General features: G+C 39.0%; 1 protein-coding gene, 1 long non-coding RNA gene and 1 pseudogene across 3 annotated transcripts; all 3 read right to left on the bottom strand.

Annotated features, from left to right (window-relative positions):
- Positions 1-669: 669 nt before the first annotated feature.
- Positions 670-8,370, bottom strand: LOC144649610 (uncharacterized; annotated as a pseudogene). Its single transcript, XR_013569919.1, has 5 exons — positions 8,027-8,370; positions 7,860-7,919; positions 3,957-7,455; positions 3,248-3,497; positions 670-1,394 (listed from the first exon to the last, which is right to left on the bottom strand). The product of XR_013569919.1 is annotated as an uncharacterized LOC144649610 (transcript).
- A 798-nt stretch (positions 8,371-9,168) lies between these two features.
- On the bottom strand, positions 9,169-13,407 carry LOC144652417 (chymotrypsinogen A-like). Its single transcript, XM_078512430.1, has 6 exons — positions 13,286-13,407; positions 13,130-13,150; positions 12,294-12,608; positions 11,204-11,311; positions 10,106-10,446; positions 9,169-9,294 (listed from the first exon to the last, which is right to left on the bottom strand). The coding sequence occupies exons 1-5, from the start codon at positions 13,326-13,328 to the stop codon at positions 10,106-10,108; spliced, it is 828 nt and encodes a 275-aa protein (XP_078368556.1). The 5' UTR covers positions 13,329-13,407; the 3' UTR covers positions 9,169-9,294.
- Positions 13,408-14,556: 1,149 nt separating this feature from the next.
- LOC144652416 (uncharacterized) lies at positions 14,557-16,211 on the bottom strand. Its single transcript, XR_013570529.1, has 4 exons — positions 16,168-16,211; positions 15,690-15,795; positions 14,969-15,109; positions 14,557-14,664 (listed from the first exon to the last, which is right to left on the bottom strand). It is a non-coding gene; the product is annotated as an uncharacterized LOC144652416 (long non-coding RNA).
- Between the last annotated feature and the right edge of the window lie 444 nt (positions 16,212-16,655).

The raw sequence follows: 16,655 nt of genomic DNA, 5'->3' as shown, positions 1-16,655 counted from the left end.
GGTACGGCCCCAGCTGCCTGCAATATACCTTATAATGCTGTTAGCCTCAGTAATTATCTAGTAGCGGAAATAGCTTTAGTGGTCACAAAGCACATGAGTAACCCTATTGGCTTCCACTGACTGTATGTTTACATTTTCACTTCATAAGAAGTGACCGAAAGAAAATGACCGTAAATGTTCAAGTTACTCAAGCTGTTGTCCTGACTGCGCAAAGGCAGAAATATCGGGTCGTCAGGGAGAGATTTAATATCTCCTCCTTGATCGCTGGATAATGGCACGATTCGAGATCAAGTTGACATCTTGGGAATGTAGAAGATGTCATCTTCTCGAAATCAGGTAAAACTGTGGCAAGATATAGCACCCTTTAAACCGGTGGGTGGTCTCCAAATGCAATCTTCCGCCAATTAGGCTTTTTTGAAAATTTTTGCAGAATCCTGGTGCAAACGTTGGTGCTCAATCTCCCATTCATTTTCCTAAAGTGGCGAATTAATTAAAGTTGACACTGAGAAAAGTAATTAACCTTAGTGGGTTTTTACCCACGAATACTGGGCTAGAAATAGTTAGCAAATTCTTTCGTTTTGCATGATTTTTAAATTTCTGTAGCTCAAAATAAAAGGACTGAACACCAGTGTCTTTTGTTTAACTATAATAAAAAGCTTCATCGTCAATTTTTATTATAAACTGAATTTATTCATTTCATTTCTTTTACATTATTAAAAAACTTAACAGTTGTATCATAAGGACCACTTCCTGGTAATTCCAAATCACTTCTTATTATGAAACGAAGCCAAGAAAGAGGCATATATTGTGAAATCTAGGCTTGTAACATCAGGCACGATTCATCTGTAGTTAATTATGAGTTTAATTACTGGCAAAATTTGCTTGATGAAAGTTATATTTATATTCAAGTAATTCTTACAAGTTTCTTTAGACAGCAGGAGAAAAAACGTGAAATATGTTGCTGCCGTGTAAAGCTCTTAAGGAAGTTCGTTAAAACGTTTTTATCAGTTAAAAATGTTCTTAAGTTCTGAAGACTAAATAGCAATTTAGATTCACGGGAAATGTATATTCGGTAGCTATGGTAACTTTTGTACGAACACAGACTCCTTTACCATACTGCAATAACTTCTTCTTAACATTACTTCTTAACATTATTACAATAAGCTTGATTGAAGTTTCCTCTTAGTACTTGATCCTGAAATTCGCCCATCATATTCCCCGCAATGTCATAACGCCCAACCACGTAGATACACTGCATGCCATTCTGTGTTGCCTTTCCCTGTCCAATCCCGAGCTTGATGCTGTCTTTCCATACCACCTGGGTAAAGTGACCAGTGCCACCACTGAATCCTCCAGTAGCAAAGTTATAACCAGGCTTACATACTTCATCATACCTGATGTGGGAAAAACAATTTATCGTGAGAAAATGCCTAATTGAAGGAACACTTAAAAAATAGAGTGCTAAGGCCGCTGTGCAACAGGGTTAATCCGGTTCAGTAAGCATTTTAGGAATTCCTTAGGTAGTACTATCAGCTTTAATTTTGGATTTCTTAATCCTTACGGACCATTGTCAGATGTTTTTTCAATTGTGAATCTTTGTCATGTGTATTTTTATCTCGCTTTTAAGGCAGAAGGCCACTAGTGGACTGTTAAGTGTTGGTCCCCCTTTCAAAAAGTTATCATAATCGTCATCATCATCATCATCATCATCATCATCATTATCATCATCATCACCATCATCAACAACAACAACAACATCATTATTATAACATAAGCTTTAGAAGCGAGAATTCTAACAGATTGGAGTACTGCCGGTATCTTGACTTTGTGTTGTACTTCTTTGGGTAAGACACAGTGCATCTTTATATCCACTCGGGTTTGCAAACTGATTAGGTTGGCCTGAGTTGCATAGCATAGTCCTTCATTCCGTAGCCCAGTCTGGACAAGCATTCCGATAATGGGGAGAAGCAATAGTTACAGAACGTCAAAGAGATGTTACTGACACTCTCTGGGCCCAAATAATTTTGTCAAAACATTGTTGATTACGATTATACGAAAAGCATACCGTAATTGATACAGCCGAGATAATATAATAAAATCCTTGATCTACTATGGAGATGTATGTGTATGTGTGTTAATTACATGTACCTCGTTATGCCGAACAGCGTCATATTATTAAAAAAAAGCAGCAGTTTTCTTTCAACTTGCGTAACATGTTAACTTAAGTTTCATGTTACATGCGTTTAAAATAACAAAGGTATCGTTTTACAGTGTTTGACAAAAACACAAAACTATCCTGTGACAAACAAAAGTAACACGTTACGGTTGTAAAAACACTTGCAGCAAAATAAACACTAACAGAATAAAAATGTGCCACTTCGTGACATTTTGAAAATTAAATTAGTTCTTGTTTTTTTTTTTCAAAAATGCCTCTCAGTCGTAGTAAGGGGCTTTGTAGTCAGTGATGCACCATGCACAAATAGCACAACCCATGAAATAAACCATCCAAACAGGACTAACACCCAGTCCTACCCCAAGCCACCCAATCTTTTCTTCTGATACTAATCAATTGGTAGTTTTCACTGTCACGCCACTTTCAAGCCGCAAAAAAGTTAATCCAAAACTATTGAGTCAAAAATATCAAGAAAACTACCATATAAACTACTTGTCAAAGTGTCAGGTCAGTACGTTATTTTGTACTCGAGGTATCCGTCAAAATGTTTTACGCAAATTTAGAGAGCCCAGTATGGAAAAGCTATGTTAGAGTCCAACTGCGTGGACTCCAACATGGCGGCCGGAAATCAATGAAAACATCTTAAATTAAATTCTGCCAGAAATTCGGTCAGATCACCCTCATTAACAAGTAAACATTCACATAAACACTTCTTGCAAAACCTCAACTGTTCAGATTGTTAAAAATCGCAGGATGAGGCGTTTTTTTAAGAAAACGTGACAGCCTTCTGGCGGCCATATTTGATCTCGTGTGGCGCGAAACTCTGAAATTCAAAATGCTCTATCTTACAGACGGCGAATGCTATCAAGCCAAAAACCTTCAAAAAGATATATATGAAGGACGACTAATGGCCAGTAAAAGATAAAAAACTCAGGGTTCTTGCGATTCTGGGTTTTAGAATTTTGATGACGTCACGTAAAAAAACCAAGAATTTAAGTAATTTAATCGCTTGCCCGTTTTAACTTGAAATGAAATACTTGGAAAATGCTTTACACTTTTTTTCTAATAACATACCACATCTTCGTTGCAGACTTTCCTGTCAGCGGAGTACCGTTAGATGAGCAGGAGTACGCTAAATTCTCGCCAACACTATCTCCCCTTTCTGCCTGAGAGGAATGCATTAGCTGTCCCATATTTGCAATCTTCTGTGCATATGCCTTAGCTTGGTTAGAGAGATCTCGGCTTAAAGTCATGTCTGGAACTCCATGTGTCTTTCGATATTTGTTGTGCGTGTTCAAAGCTTCTTGCTCAAAATCCGAATCACCTGTGTAGATAGACATGAACGCCGATGTTAAATAGATAATTGCAATTCTACTAACACCTTTTAATGTCATAAATAAATGCACAAAAAGGCATTTTATATTTCTTTACATTCTATGAATAGTTGTGGGTCACATTAAACCTTTAATTAAGTCTTTCTATAAAATAGTTCAAACAACATAATATTAATTAGGGGTCATTTGGTTTAAAATAGTCATTAACATAATTATCCTTACGAGTACATACTCTAGAGAGTATGAGATTTTTTTATTATACAAAACTATAACATTTTAATGTTCTTTAAAACAGTTATGCAAAGTGCCAGATTGGTACCAACGGCTCGTGCTGTGTTACAAGTGTATTTTTTTTTTAACTAAAACTGTATAATTTCTCAATGGGATTTTTTACAGGTCTACACGGCAAACTACATTTTAGACAAACGAAAGGAAATGCATATGCTTACCCTGTGGTATGTTAGTATCGACACTACTACCACCAAGGGCACCGCCTCCTCCCCCAGTCGATGGGCTAGGCATTGGGCTAGGTCGGGGCCTTGGTCTATAGCTCGGTTGTGGTCGTGGTCGTGGTCGTGGTCTTGGCCTTGGCCTTGGCCTTGGCCTTGGGTTCCAAGCTGGGCTAGGACGTCTGGGCCTGTATTGCCATTGCCAAGCTTTCACTTCAGGGCCCGTTTCAGGGGTGCTATCTATATTTTGTACGTTATTCGTTATGATATTTGTGGCATGCTCTCCTGCTCCATACCCTCCGTCCGAGTGATGAGCTGTTTTTCTTCTGTTTAAAAGTGGAATGCCCTTTGCCATCTTCAAAAAATAAACTATCTTTTGATTCTTGTTGTCGTGATCATTTTCTTTTTCCTGGTTGTTCTGCATTGCCTCAGATGTTCTTCCAGTGTTGTTTTTCATTCCATAAAAAGGCATCAGTTGTTGCCCTTTGTTAACTCCATTAGGATGATCCGCTACGGACATCTCGTTAGCCACCTCTGGGGTTCCAACGTTAACTTCGTGTTGCTTGTAATCTGATACGGTAGGTTCTGGTGAGTTACTTGAGCCGTCGCTTGGTGTATCATTTCTTTGAGGTCCATTTTCGGCATTGCTTTGCAATGTTTCCACGGTCTGTTCCTTCTTGATGTGAACCTGCCCCTTGAATAAAAGTGTCTTCATGATCAGGTCTCGTTTCAACTGCATTCGATTCAAACATCTGATCCGACTTCTCCCTCTGCGTCGTTCTGTCCAAGTTGCTACTTGAAGGACCAACCGTAGCTGATTCAGAGTTGTCGGGTGACCATGATTCTGCTGGCTGTTTTCGCTGTTCTGCTGCTAATTCACCATTTTGATGACTCAACATTTTCGGGTCGCTGCCCTCCCGATATGAAAATGAGGAAGATGTCTCCTGACTAGCTTCACTCTGATTTGACTTGTCACTCGCACCAGAATTAGTTTCAGTGTCCTGTTCCGTGCTACTTTGCAACGACTCCACTCGATGCTGATCTTGGTTGGAGTTTGCACCGTTGACTGTATCCGTTGAGGATATCTTATTAGATGTATCTTGTTGCCTCGTTACCTCAATTTGATTACTACTCAAAGGAACCACTCCAGCTGCCTCAGCAGTTGATGAAGATGTCGCGACTGGCTGTTGCTCTGCGTTTGGTACTAATTTCTCATTTTGATGACCAAACGTCTCCGGGTTACTTTCCTCCCGATAGGATGGCAAAGAGTTCATTTCTTTATAAGCTTCCCTTTGGTTTGGTATTTCCCCTGGTGATTTGATTGAGTTGTCACTTGCATCGTTTGTATCAGGCCCATGTTCAACACTGTTTTGTAATGTCTCTATGTTTTGTGCTTCGTGTGAATCAGCACTCGACCTGTCATTTGTATAAGACCCATGTTCAACATAACTTTGTGATGCCTCTTCCCTTCCTTTTTGTGAGATAGAATCATTGGGAAATGTATTTTCGTGTTCTGGTCTTGCCTCTACTGCACTCCCTGGGGACATTTGCTGTTGTGTCTCTTGCTGCGTAGCTTCTTCATTCTGGCTACTGTTAAAAGACCCAACTCTACCTACCTCCGAGCTGAGTGACGATGCTTCCATTGACTGCTCATTTTGACGACTAAACTCTGTTGGGTTACTTCCTTCGCGAAATGGAAGTGAAGGTGGTGATGAAACATTTTCTTCCGATTTTGCAGCAGAAAATGTGTTGTCAGAACTTGTGTGTGATACGTCCTCACCTTGCCTCTCTGTAGATTCTTTTATAGGAACGGCATGGCTATTTTGTTGATACGATGGTCCTGTTGGTATTCTCTGCACCAGATCTTCATCAAATGAGCTTTCTATTATCTTATGCGGTCGAAGTTGATCTATGTAGTTACCTGCTCCTAAATCACCTTTGTTTGGCGTTTCACTTTCTAAGGGTACTGTCATGGAATCATTTGTTTTTTCAATCGGTATTTTCGTTGCCACATAAGTGGCAGGAGTATTTTGATCTCCTGAGGCCACAAGCTTATTCACACTTGTCGGTTCATTTGCACTTTTCACGTTTGCTTCTAAGTTTTGATTTTGATACAGAGAATGATCACCAAGTTGTTTATACGATGCGTCTGTTTTGCTGCTTTCAGACTCTGTGTCGGTTGAAGATGGGATATATTTACTCTGTAACTGTATGTTTCGATTTCCGACTTCAGAAATGTCTCCGTTGGCCTTGAAACCATTTGATAGTGTGTTACTCGATCCCCCTACAGGAACGGTCCCTGACTCTTTTTCAGATGTTTCCACCTCACTAGGTGACACATCCATACCAGGCTTTTGAAATGACTCTCCTGTTTGCAAAGCACCTGTCTTCCCGTAGTCAGTAGGACCAGTTATGACGTTTGGATTAAATTCGTGGTATTGTTGTTTACCAACGCGCTCTCCATGTTTATCTACGAATTGTCCGTGGTTATAAAAACGTGAACCTAACAGGTTTGACTCCTCATCGTAGGATTTGATATAAGTTTTGTGAAGCAGTTTGTCATTTACTATCTTTTTTTCAAAAAGTGCACCTCTGCCATCGTTGTTGCTAGCAAAATTCTCCTGAGTCTTACCCGTTACTAATATTTGGTGAACTTGTTCTACGGGATGATCACTGGTTGGATTTTCAATAGCTTTCTTCTCATGTTGGTAATGGTTATCCACCGCTCCGTAAGCAGGAATGTTATTGTGGTTTTGCGGCAAGCCCTCTGCCACTTCGTGGGTTTGTGTGTATTGCTTGTTTCCCAAGTTTCCGCTCATTGATTTGTAAGGTGATGCATTCAAAGAAGGTCGAGGTAGTAGATAATGATGTTCATCGTAATTCTGTGAGTTCTTTGGTTCTTCTTTTCCTGTTTGACTTGATGGAAATTGTTGAAAGGGCTGAGGCTCTGCTGGTCTCTTGCCCATAGCAAACCCTGATACACCATCTTGTGTGTGAACTTCCTTTTGAATTTGAACACTGTCTTCCTCCTTGGTATGTTCATTGCTCTTATCGGCCTCTGAGCTCTTGTAGCTATCTACAGATTTGTTAAGCTCTTGAACAGGATGACCATTATCATGAGCACCCTGTTTTCCTTGGGTCCTATCCGACTTTGTGAATGGTCTACCATTTAACAGCGGAGCCCCTGTAAAAAGTGCTTCGGTGTAGCTGTAACCACGATCTGATGGGTATCCTTTTGAAGATGTTTGCAGTGTTGCTGCAAGATCATTATCTGGTTTATTGCTATGATGATCAGTTCCTTTGGAAGGCCTGTCTTTGAGCTGGTCTGAGTCCATTCTGACTTTGGAGGAAAGAATCATTCCCAGACCCTTGCGATGGTGCTGATCTTCAATAGGGCTTCCCATAAGTAGTAAATAGTGGGACTTTAGAGACTTTTGACTCGGTATGGACTGCTTTTTACTGTGCTTCTTCTTGACAGACTTGGAGAATGCATCTTGAGCTGTCAAGTGTAAAATAAGCTCACAAAATGCAAATAAAATATTTTGCTACATTGTGGCGGTGGTGACGATGTTTTATCACTGAGAAAATATTACAAATAGTAAATTATTGTTTTTCTAACTAGAAGAAGAAAAATCGTTTTTGCTTTTCTGTAAGTTTTGCAAATGATATTTTTAAATGTTAACATTTGGACACAAGTCAGATCAATAGACAGTCAATTTAAAAGATGACGCTGGATTTTTTTTTACGTCACTTATCGGACCTCAAACCATTTGCTTATGTTACAAGTGAAGGCAGATTTCCGCTGATTGCAAGAAAGATAGAATTTTGTTTCCCTGGTTACTTTATATGATTCGTTCAGTTAGACAGTATTTTCAAAATGTCTTTACTGAATAATAAACTTACCAAGAACGAGAACTACAAGCGCCAGCACAAACTTCACCCTAAACATCATGGTATTTCTGACTGGAGGCAAACAAATTAAGGCGCTGTTAATGTTTCCGTCAAATACAAAAAGAATCAGAATTAGATTAGCGAGTTCTTCTTTTCAAAAACAATACTTCCGGACTTACTATTCGACGTAAATGGGAAATAACTGTAGATTGGCAAGTTCACATCAGGGGCCCCCTTATTCAGTTTTGTCGATCACCTGGAGTGCCTCAGGCGGTAAACGTTGTGATGAGAACTATTTTCCTAATTTCTTTCGTTTGGTTTCATTAAACAGAAAACCGAAGACGAAACAAAGGCTATCAGTGAATCATTTTCACGGCAGTTTCCTCTAAGATTATTACTTCATGTGTTGTTTGATTGCAAAACAGGTAAGGTCACAAAACTCAAGTGCTTTTAACCTTGACAGCTGTACGATTCTTCTCTCCTTAATTTCTCTTGTTCTGGGGTTTTCGATTGCGCCATCACCATTTTTAGCACAATGTGGCAGAACTAGCAAAAGTTGTGTGATTTCACTCAAACTACCACTACCATCATAAATCGAGACTAATAATATAAGCATAAAAGTAACTTTTGCTGCAGTTTAGCTTGTAAATCCCAAAATGCTCCAGATTTGCATCAACTCTTCAATACTCGTGCGTGGTATATGTGCCATTGTTAAATTTGTTGAATCACGCTTAGTAATTTAAGGAAATCGAGAAATGATCGGGATTTACATCAAAATCTCTTTCTTAACATACACATAAACATATGGTTTATTCAAGCAGCGAATTGGTGTTTACACTAGTCAAGCAGCGAATTGGTGTTTGCACTAGCCAATTTCAACATTTTCATTAGTAAGTTAAAATCATGGTTTAGATCTATATTACACAAAACAACATCGCTTGTGACACATGCTTAAATGGACGAATTAAAAAGAGATTTTGACAAAAATATAAATCAGATGTGATGTCAGAGTGAAGATGCGATCTACATAAAGGAAATCCCAGAGGTCTTGCTGAATTCAAACCAAGCCCTTTCTTCAATACTAAATCAATTCTTTGTAGAAAAGCTATGAACTCAATTAAGAAAGTTAACCCACTAACACGGAAATATAAAGGGGGATATTTACACCTTAAAATGTCTGAAAAGGCCATTTAATTTTATATCACTCTGGCAGTAGCCTTGTAAAGACGTGGTCTACTGGGTTCAACACATTTTTTACAAAATACTTCAAAGGATCTATAGGTATGATTTAGAACATTTGAGTAACCACACAAACACTAACGACCATGCATTTTATTTTATTCTCTATTACATTATCTGAAGTATGAAGTAAATAAACATTTCGCGGCTCAATCTGACGTATCAAATCTTGAGGTTTTGCAAACTTTCTTCACGGACGGATTCCAATCTGAAAATAAAGTAACGTGCTGTATTGGTCATTAAAAGCGGGGCCCCCCCAAAAAAACTAAACCCCAAACAAATCAAACAATAGAATTAACTTATATAAAGTGCTGCTAAGTAGTTCTATAATTTTTGTAAGTAATGTTAGTATTGTAAGAAATGTTAGTTTGGTGAGACAAGTTAAGTAAGTCTGCTTCGAGTCTAGTGGCCCATACAGGCCGGAGCTTATCCCGGTTTCCGTAGCATTAAGCGACTAGGAGTATTGCTACTCCCCCCTGGATGGGATGCTAGTCCATCGCAGGGTTACCCCCCAGCAGTAAATTCGCCGGTACCCATTTATACACCTGAGTGGAGAGAGGCACTGTGAGAGTAAAGTATCTTGCCCAAGAACACAACGCAGCGCCCCGGCCAGGCCTTGAACCCGGGCCGTTCGACTCGGAGGCGAGCACGCTAACCATTAGGCCACCGCGCCTCCCACAAAAAAAAAAAAAAAAAAAAAAAAACGTTGGTGAGAAAGTTATGAGACAAGTTAGTGTTGATAGTAAGGTTGCTATTGAAAATAACGTTAATGTTATAAATAACGCCAGTATTGTAAGTAACGTTAGTATTGTAACTGTTGTAAGTATTGTAAGTGATGTAAGTCGTGCAATTATAAATAAAAAAAAATCTGAAAATAAACGGGCCAAAAAGATGCATGCATTGAAATAGCAAATCAAAGTGCAACTCAGTAAACATTAGGTACTTGTATTACAAAGAAAAAAAACGTAAATCCTTTTAATATAAATCGAATATTTTAAATATCGTTTAAAATAACCTACCTAGGTCCTGATGTAGCTGTAAATCCAGTTGGTATACTTGCTTACTCTGGCGTTAACAGAATAATGACCCGGATGGCAGCCACCTTCGCCCCAACTGACCACACCCTGTAGAAACCATTTTCCTCGCCAATCTTTGCATACTATTGGTCCACCGCTATCAGTGTTGCACGTGCTTATGGCGCTTGAACCACCATGGCCTGTGCAGAACATGGCGTCAGTCACAGGAATACCAGCATTTTTGTTGTCTTCCTCGCACTCTGGTTGGCTGACTGCAGGAAGCATGGCTTGTTTAAGGGTGTCCGCCTGACTGCTCCAGTCCTCAGGGACTGTCAAGCCCCACCCTGTGAAAGAAAAACATCAGAAAGAATAAGCTTCACGTTCTAACAGCAAACGGCAAACGTCAAATGCTGATGATTCTGTTTCCTTTTTTTCTAATTATTAAATAACGCCGTCCAAAAAAAGAAAATAATTTCCTTATTCGCACCAAACACGAAACTAATCGCTTTGACGTATAAGCGGCAAACGGCAAAAGTTTTATTTTTCGTTCGCGGGAAAAACAAATATGAAGCTTAATCTATCTTTTCAGTGTGCGATAAACTTTAAAGAAGCCATACAGTTCCGTTTTCCTTTCACCACTGAATACTGTGAGCAGCTAGAAGGCTCTTTGATGGGATCCACAAGGGAGTCGTTAACGCGGCATACCGAAGAACATCTAAAAGGACGTTACGCGATCAAGATCTTTGTCTCTCTCTGCCTGGCCCAAACGGGAGTATGACAAAAACGTCAGAGCAATGATCTGACTCGGCCAGTGCTCAAACGCATCATTTGCATTTGAGGAGCAGTGTTAGCAATCAAATTACACACGCTACAAATCAACCAAAAGAGCAAGAGGCAAATTCGGTCGAAGCACTTTGTAAAGTATTAGCAGAGCACTGAATACGTTACGCCCACATAACAAGATAACTTCTTAATTTTAAGCGACTTCGGGGCTAAGCTGCGGGCTCGGACCACTGCCGGAGAACAAAATTCGCTATAAAGTTGAACTTGTTCCCAAAATTGCAAGTCCGAAATGCTTCGTTGATCAATAGAGATATTTACCTGTAGCATAGCACTCCTTTCCAGCCGGAATGTTGTAGCCTTGATAAGGAAGGCAAACTAAGCTCACTTGATGGTTCAGAATAGCGGGACGGTTGAGCTTGATCAATGCTAATGAGGAAAAAATATATGTGAATAAATTGAATAAAACGTATTGCCAGAGTGATGGGTTTGTTGAACTAGGGCAGTCTATTCCTTATACTTGTTTTTCTTTTGATCATTTTTTTTATGTTTGGTGCGAGAAGGAAGCAGAGTACGCGAAAAATCAAGAGAAATTTATTTAAATTAAAAATTTTACATTTTTTCTTGATTCCTTTTTAGTACGTATCTTCGGGTTAGTGTAATTTCAACGTTGCCCATGACCAGAGCTAAGAAATTAAGTTATCTGAAAAATAGTTTATACCTTATAATAGGGAATTAACGCTCCATGAAATTAACGCGAAGTTTAAGTTGCGTTAATGTTTGTCAGCGTTAATTTCCGCGAATTCTCTCCAGGCATAGCTGCCTTTCTCTTTTCTGCAAATTGTATTAGCTTGCATGTCGCTCTCTTGCAATGTGAAATCCAATGTAGTCTAACGGGTATATTGTTGACGATATTTCCAGTTCATGCCTGCTTTCAGAAGGGCAGTTCGACATCTGAAACATCAACTTCTTATGAATTTAGCCAACAAAATTCAATGTTGAAATAAAATTTGTTCTTGTTGTCGCCATTGCGTTAATTCCCTTCATTTTCAAAATTTCCCTCCTCTTTCGCGTTAATTTCCTTTATTCAGGAGTAAGTTTCCCACCAGTCGCGTTAATTTCAAATACTTAAATTAACATGAGCGTTAATTTCCTATAATACCGTAATGATTCGATTTAGCGCCCTCCTTCCAAAAAGCTCACCCTTCCGAATAAACGGCCCTCTTCGAATGTGTTTTTGTCAATATTAAGCGCTCCTTAAATAAGCGCTCTGTCTTGAATAAGCGCCCTCCCTTGAGGTGTCAAAAGTAAATAAGCGCCCCAGGCGCTAAATCAAATCATTACGGTAAGGTAAATCAGAACACATAAGTCACATTGGCAACTAGAATTTCGTTGGCAACAAATAACTCACCAACATCATTATTCACGATAGAAGGTTTGTCATAGTGTGGGTGGACAACGATATTTGCCACGGCAAACACCTGCTCGTAACCTTCTCGTGTGCTCCTTCGGTGCTCGCCGAGAGTTATCTGAAAATCACCGTAATCTTGCGGTCTCTTCGCATGGTTCACGCAGTGTGCCGCGGTCACGATCCACTGTGGGCTCACCAGGGCGCCTCCACAGTGGTGCCCTCCGAGGTAATTTATCTGGACCATCCAGGGCCATGAATTTGGGAGTGCATGTTGACCACTGATGATCCTGGTCTTTGGGCGGATCCCACAAGTGGCTAGGGAAAACATTGTCTTCTTATCAGCCTTCTTGGTCAGTACGACGCCAACAGCTCACAGAACATCACCACACATAGATTAAAGTTTTTTTATGAGTCAATAAATCAATGAGTCATGAGCCATGAAACTTAGTCAGTTATTAATTTGAAATAGTGCTGCTCTTTCTAAAAACTTTACGTTAACCTCAAGCAAACCAGAGTGAACCCAAATGGAAGCAAACAGGAGGAGAACCATTAACGGTAACTAAGCAAATCGGAGTTGAACTAACCGCAAGCAAACCTGAGTGGAACTAACCGAACCAAAGCTTGAGTGAATTCTTTTAAACTAATTTGTATACAGGCAAACTGTGGTTTGATAAATACATATCCTACTTTGTGCAAAAATCACCTTGACTCATTGACTCATGACTCATGACTCATAGACTTATTTGACTCATGAAACAGGGGACCTCCAACACACAAAGAGTAATATTGTCATAAAAGTGATAACAAGAACAACAACAAAAAATGTAATTTCGCACCTTCAACACCGGCCAGAAGTCCTGAAAAACGGAAAACGGAAACAAAGAAAGAGTTTAAATTATTACATTAACAGCTAGTATTGGTATAAAAAAATCTAAATACTGTGAACGCATGCATAAATGCAATGAATCTAAAGTTTTTCAGAATCGGCGTACCTGTGCTACAAAGCAGTGCAACAACACCAGCCACAAGAAACATCTTGCACTTTTCTGCTCCTACGTACAGAATAGTTTCTGCAACGGTTTTGCAAAGTGTGCCCTAGCTGGGAAATGTTCCTTACTTTTCATGACTGACAGTTTAAACAGCTTAACAGCTTATAAAAACATAATTTCATTCATGGTGCATGGAAACAAATAAATAAAAGAATGAAAATCGGGGTTTGTCAAACGTTTTGACATGAAAACACAATTACATGTTAAGCATTCTGTCACTCATTCCTCTCAAAGGCGCGTTACAAATTCCCTTTCAGTTATCGGTATCAAGATTTTTGCTGAAAATTTGCAAAAAGCGACATTTTCATTGAATAAAAGTTTATCTTGCCCTCCTCCTTGGTTACGGTTTATTTCGCTTTGTAGCTTTAGTTATTTTATACATTAAGAAAAAATTGTTAATTAACGTTTATTCAAATACGAAATTTTGATGCTAATGAGTGAAAAAACTAATTTGTAAAAGGTTTATATTAAACACTGATTTTGTAAGCAGCTGGAATAATAGATGTAACAAAAATGTTCAAGATATTGACAAAATGGAATAGGCTGAATAAAAAACAGTTTAAATTCATTTTCTTGGAATTAACGTTCTTGCAGTTGAAAATGATTGAGAAACAAGTTTACGGATCTTTAAAAGTATGGAGATTTTCTTTTGTTAATAGCCTCGGAAGCCCACTGTCAAATTCTGGAAGTATAGACCATGTGAGTCGTAGATGAGAATGCGAAATCACTGGTAAGCTAGATTAAATGCAAACGTAACTGAAATATACCACAGTTGGTTAAAGGACGAACGTTGATATGGTCTGGTTTTAAGGAAGTTCATTGCTTAGCCCTATTTTGTCTGGGGGAGGGGCGGGAGGGTAGAAAGTGCCCGCGCTAATTATGCCAAACTCGTCACTGCTAAAGTGAACATTTGCTCGTCAATGTTTACTCACACGACTGGTCGTTTCTATGGCAACCGTATTTAGACAGGTTTTCTACCTAAACTTAGAGTTTTTGTGCTCCGGTGCTTCGAAAACCCGGGAGTAAAATTTAAGGGACGGGATGATTACAGGGGGAAAAGAGCGCTGAAAAAAGGGGCGGATGAATACGGGAAAAAAGAGCGCTAAAAATGGGAGTGGAAAGAAAAGGGGTAAAAAGGATGAAACCGTTTGAAAAGGCAGAACCAGGGGTAAACGGTTAACATACAAGTTTTACAAAGCAAGAAACGAGCAAAGTTGTAACAGCCATGAATCATGTTTAATTCATTTCAGAGGATTAACTTCCTTCCTTCACTTTCTACCAGACTCATCTATTCTTGATTAACTTCGACAAATACAACATCCCTGCAACAAAAGATACAGAAAAAGGTAAAAATGTACAGAACGCTTGACTGCAAGGAGGTAGGATGTAAAGAAACGTTCTGTCAAGTACAATTGCTTTAGTATGAATTCGAAAGGTGCGCGCCTTTGTGGAAGTGAAAAGCCTTGGGTTGGAAAAGCCTGGAAGAGCCTTGAATTGCAAAGATGGACGTCGATGGAGGTGTGGGGCTTAAAAATAGCGGTTGTTCAAGAAACCTCGATTATTATATTTATAATCGCGAGTAGAGAAAGGATGTTGAGCCGTTTTACTTCTTAAAATGTTACTTACGTCACATAGGGCAGGTACAGCACAGTTGGCCCTCGGGGCATGCTGGGTGAGGAAAGCCTGAACAGTCGCCTCTGTTACAGCTCGTTCCACAATATTTGTAATCATATCCAGGCTCACATTTGTCTTCTGAGTCATCTAAAACTAATGGTAAAATACAATATCAAGGGTATCCATAATGCGGAAGTAGCTAAAGATCCTCCGTTAAATATAATGCCACTGTGAACAACAACTGAGACAGTTCAGGTTCAAGGACTGTTAAGGGAGCTATGTCACGGAAAGTAACAATTCAAGTTTGTTGTTCACAATCCGTCTTAACTTTCCTCAGTCGGAGCCATTCTTGTTTATTTTCCGTTTATTATTGCGTCTTTAGTTAGTGTTGTTCTACCTGGAACAACTAAAAAAAAAAAAAAAAAAAAAAAATAATCATTTTGTGATTTACTACAATTCAAAGTAATTTGTTCATCAGCAAATGATTTACTAGAAACAACACGAGGTACATATCTCTTTTAATTCACTTTTCATCTTCTACCCAATTAAACCCGCAATTATATCCAATCAATATACAAGTAAAAAAATAGACAGCAAGAATACTTTTTTCTTCATTTATAAGTAGCTAAAGAATGTCAAGTTTTGAAGAATAAGTAAGCGGATCAAAACTTGCATCCTTTCTTACGCAAAAAAAAAAAAAACATTTCTCTCAGACAAAGTAAAGGCTATGTACCTCCAGGCTTTGGCTCCACAAACTCGGCAAGCAAAAACATGCCAAAAAATGTAAAAGCTATCACCAGCTTCATCGCTGAACCTTGAATGTCACGGAGAAGTAGAATCTGCAAAGGATGAAAGTATACTTGAAAAGACCAGCTTTCATATGCTCGCTGCATGCGGGCCACAAAACGATGCTAATGATGACAGAAAAAAATATCAAGAATTGAACTCCAGCTAATTAACCGCCTTTTTTATTTAAGAACGCCGAAAAAACGCATTACCTTCGTGTTTGAGGTAGAAGCTAAATTGTTCGAGCGTTTACCACGTACGAAAATTACTATTAACTGTTAACTCCTTTCACAAGGACCTAATACATCTGCAGTTAGATTCAGTTAGATTCCCTTAGTTTTTTTCTTTGTAAGCACTGGGTTGAGCAGAAGATATCTTCTAAGCTTAGCTTAAAAAATTTAAGGATGTAGAATTTTCACACTTACCTTTGAAAACGAAAAATACTTAAAGCTGAAGCTTCAGGTTGTTTCAAACTGGGAGTGGCTGCATGTAACCGAATATTTTAACAATTTCTGTGTGAGTACAGCTGTCCTCACAGAACGCTGAGCAAGCGAACTTAAATTAAGAAAAAAGCCTTTAATCTACGATTTCACCACAGTTATTAGTTTTTAATTGGAATCGTATGCATGTGTCAATCAAAGTAAAACTGATTGTCACAAGGTAATCATGATGGAATGGAGCGTGTGTGTTTGTATTTATATTTTGTTATGGCGCTGTATTCAGTATCAAAGAGTTACCTTTTTTCAGTCTCGCATAATAAGTTTGATCAGTGTACCTGGACTTTTACACTCGAGTAGTTATCTTACCCTATCAGCTTAGCCTTTTGGGGTCGCCTGGGGCGAAGTACACAGGGGTGCCTGGATATGCGCAAAGACACCAAAACTGTTGCTAAGCTTAACATTTCCTACTCTGG

This window comes from Oculina patagonica, chromosome 4, assembly GCF_052425735.1.
Source record: "Oculina patagonica isolate OP01 chromosome 4, crgOcupat, whole genome shotgun sequence".
Classification (NCBI taxonomy): domain Eukaryota; kingdom Metazoa; phylum Cnidaria; class Anthozoa; order Scleractinia; family Oculinidae; genus Oculina; species Oculina patagonica.
The sequence above is the reverse complement of the archived record's forward strand: the minus strand, read 5'-3'. Positions and strand labels throughout refer to the sequence as shown.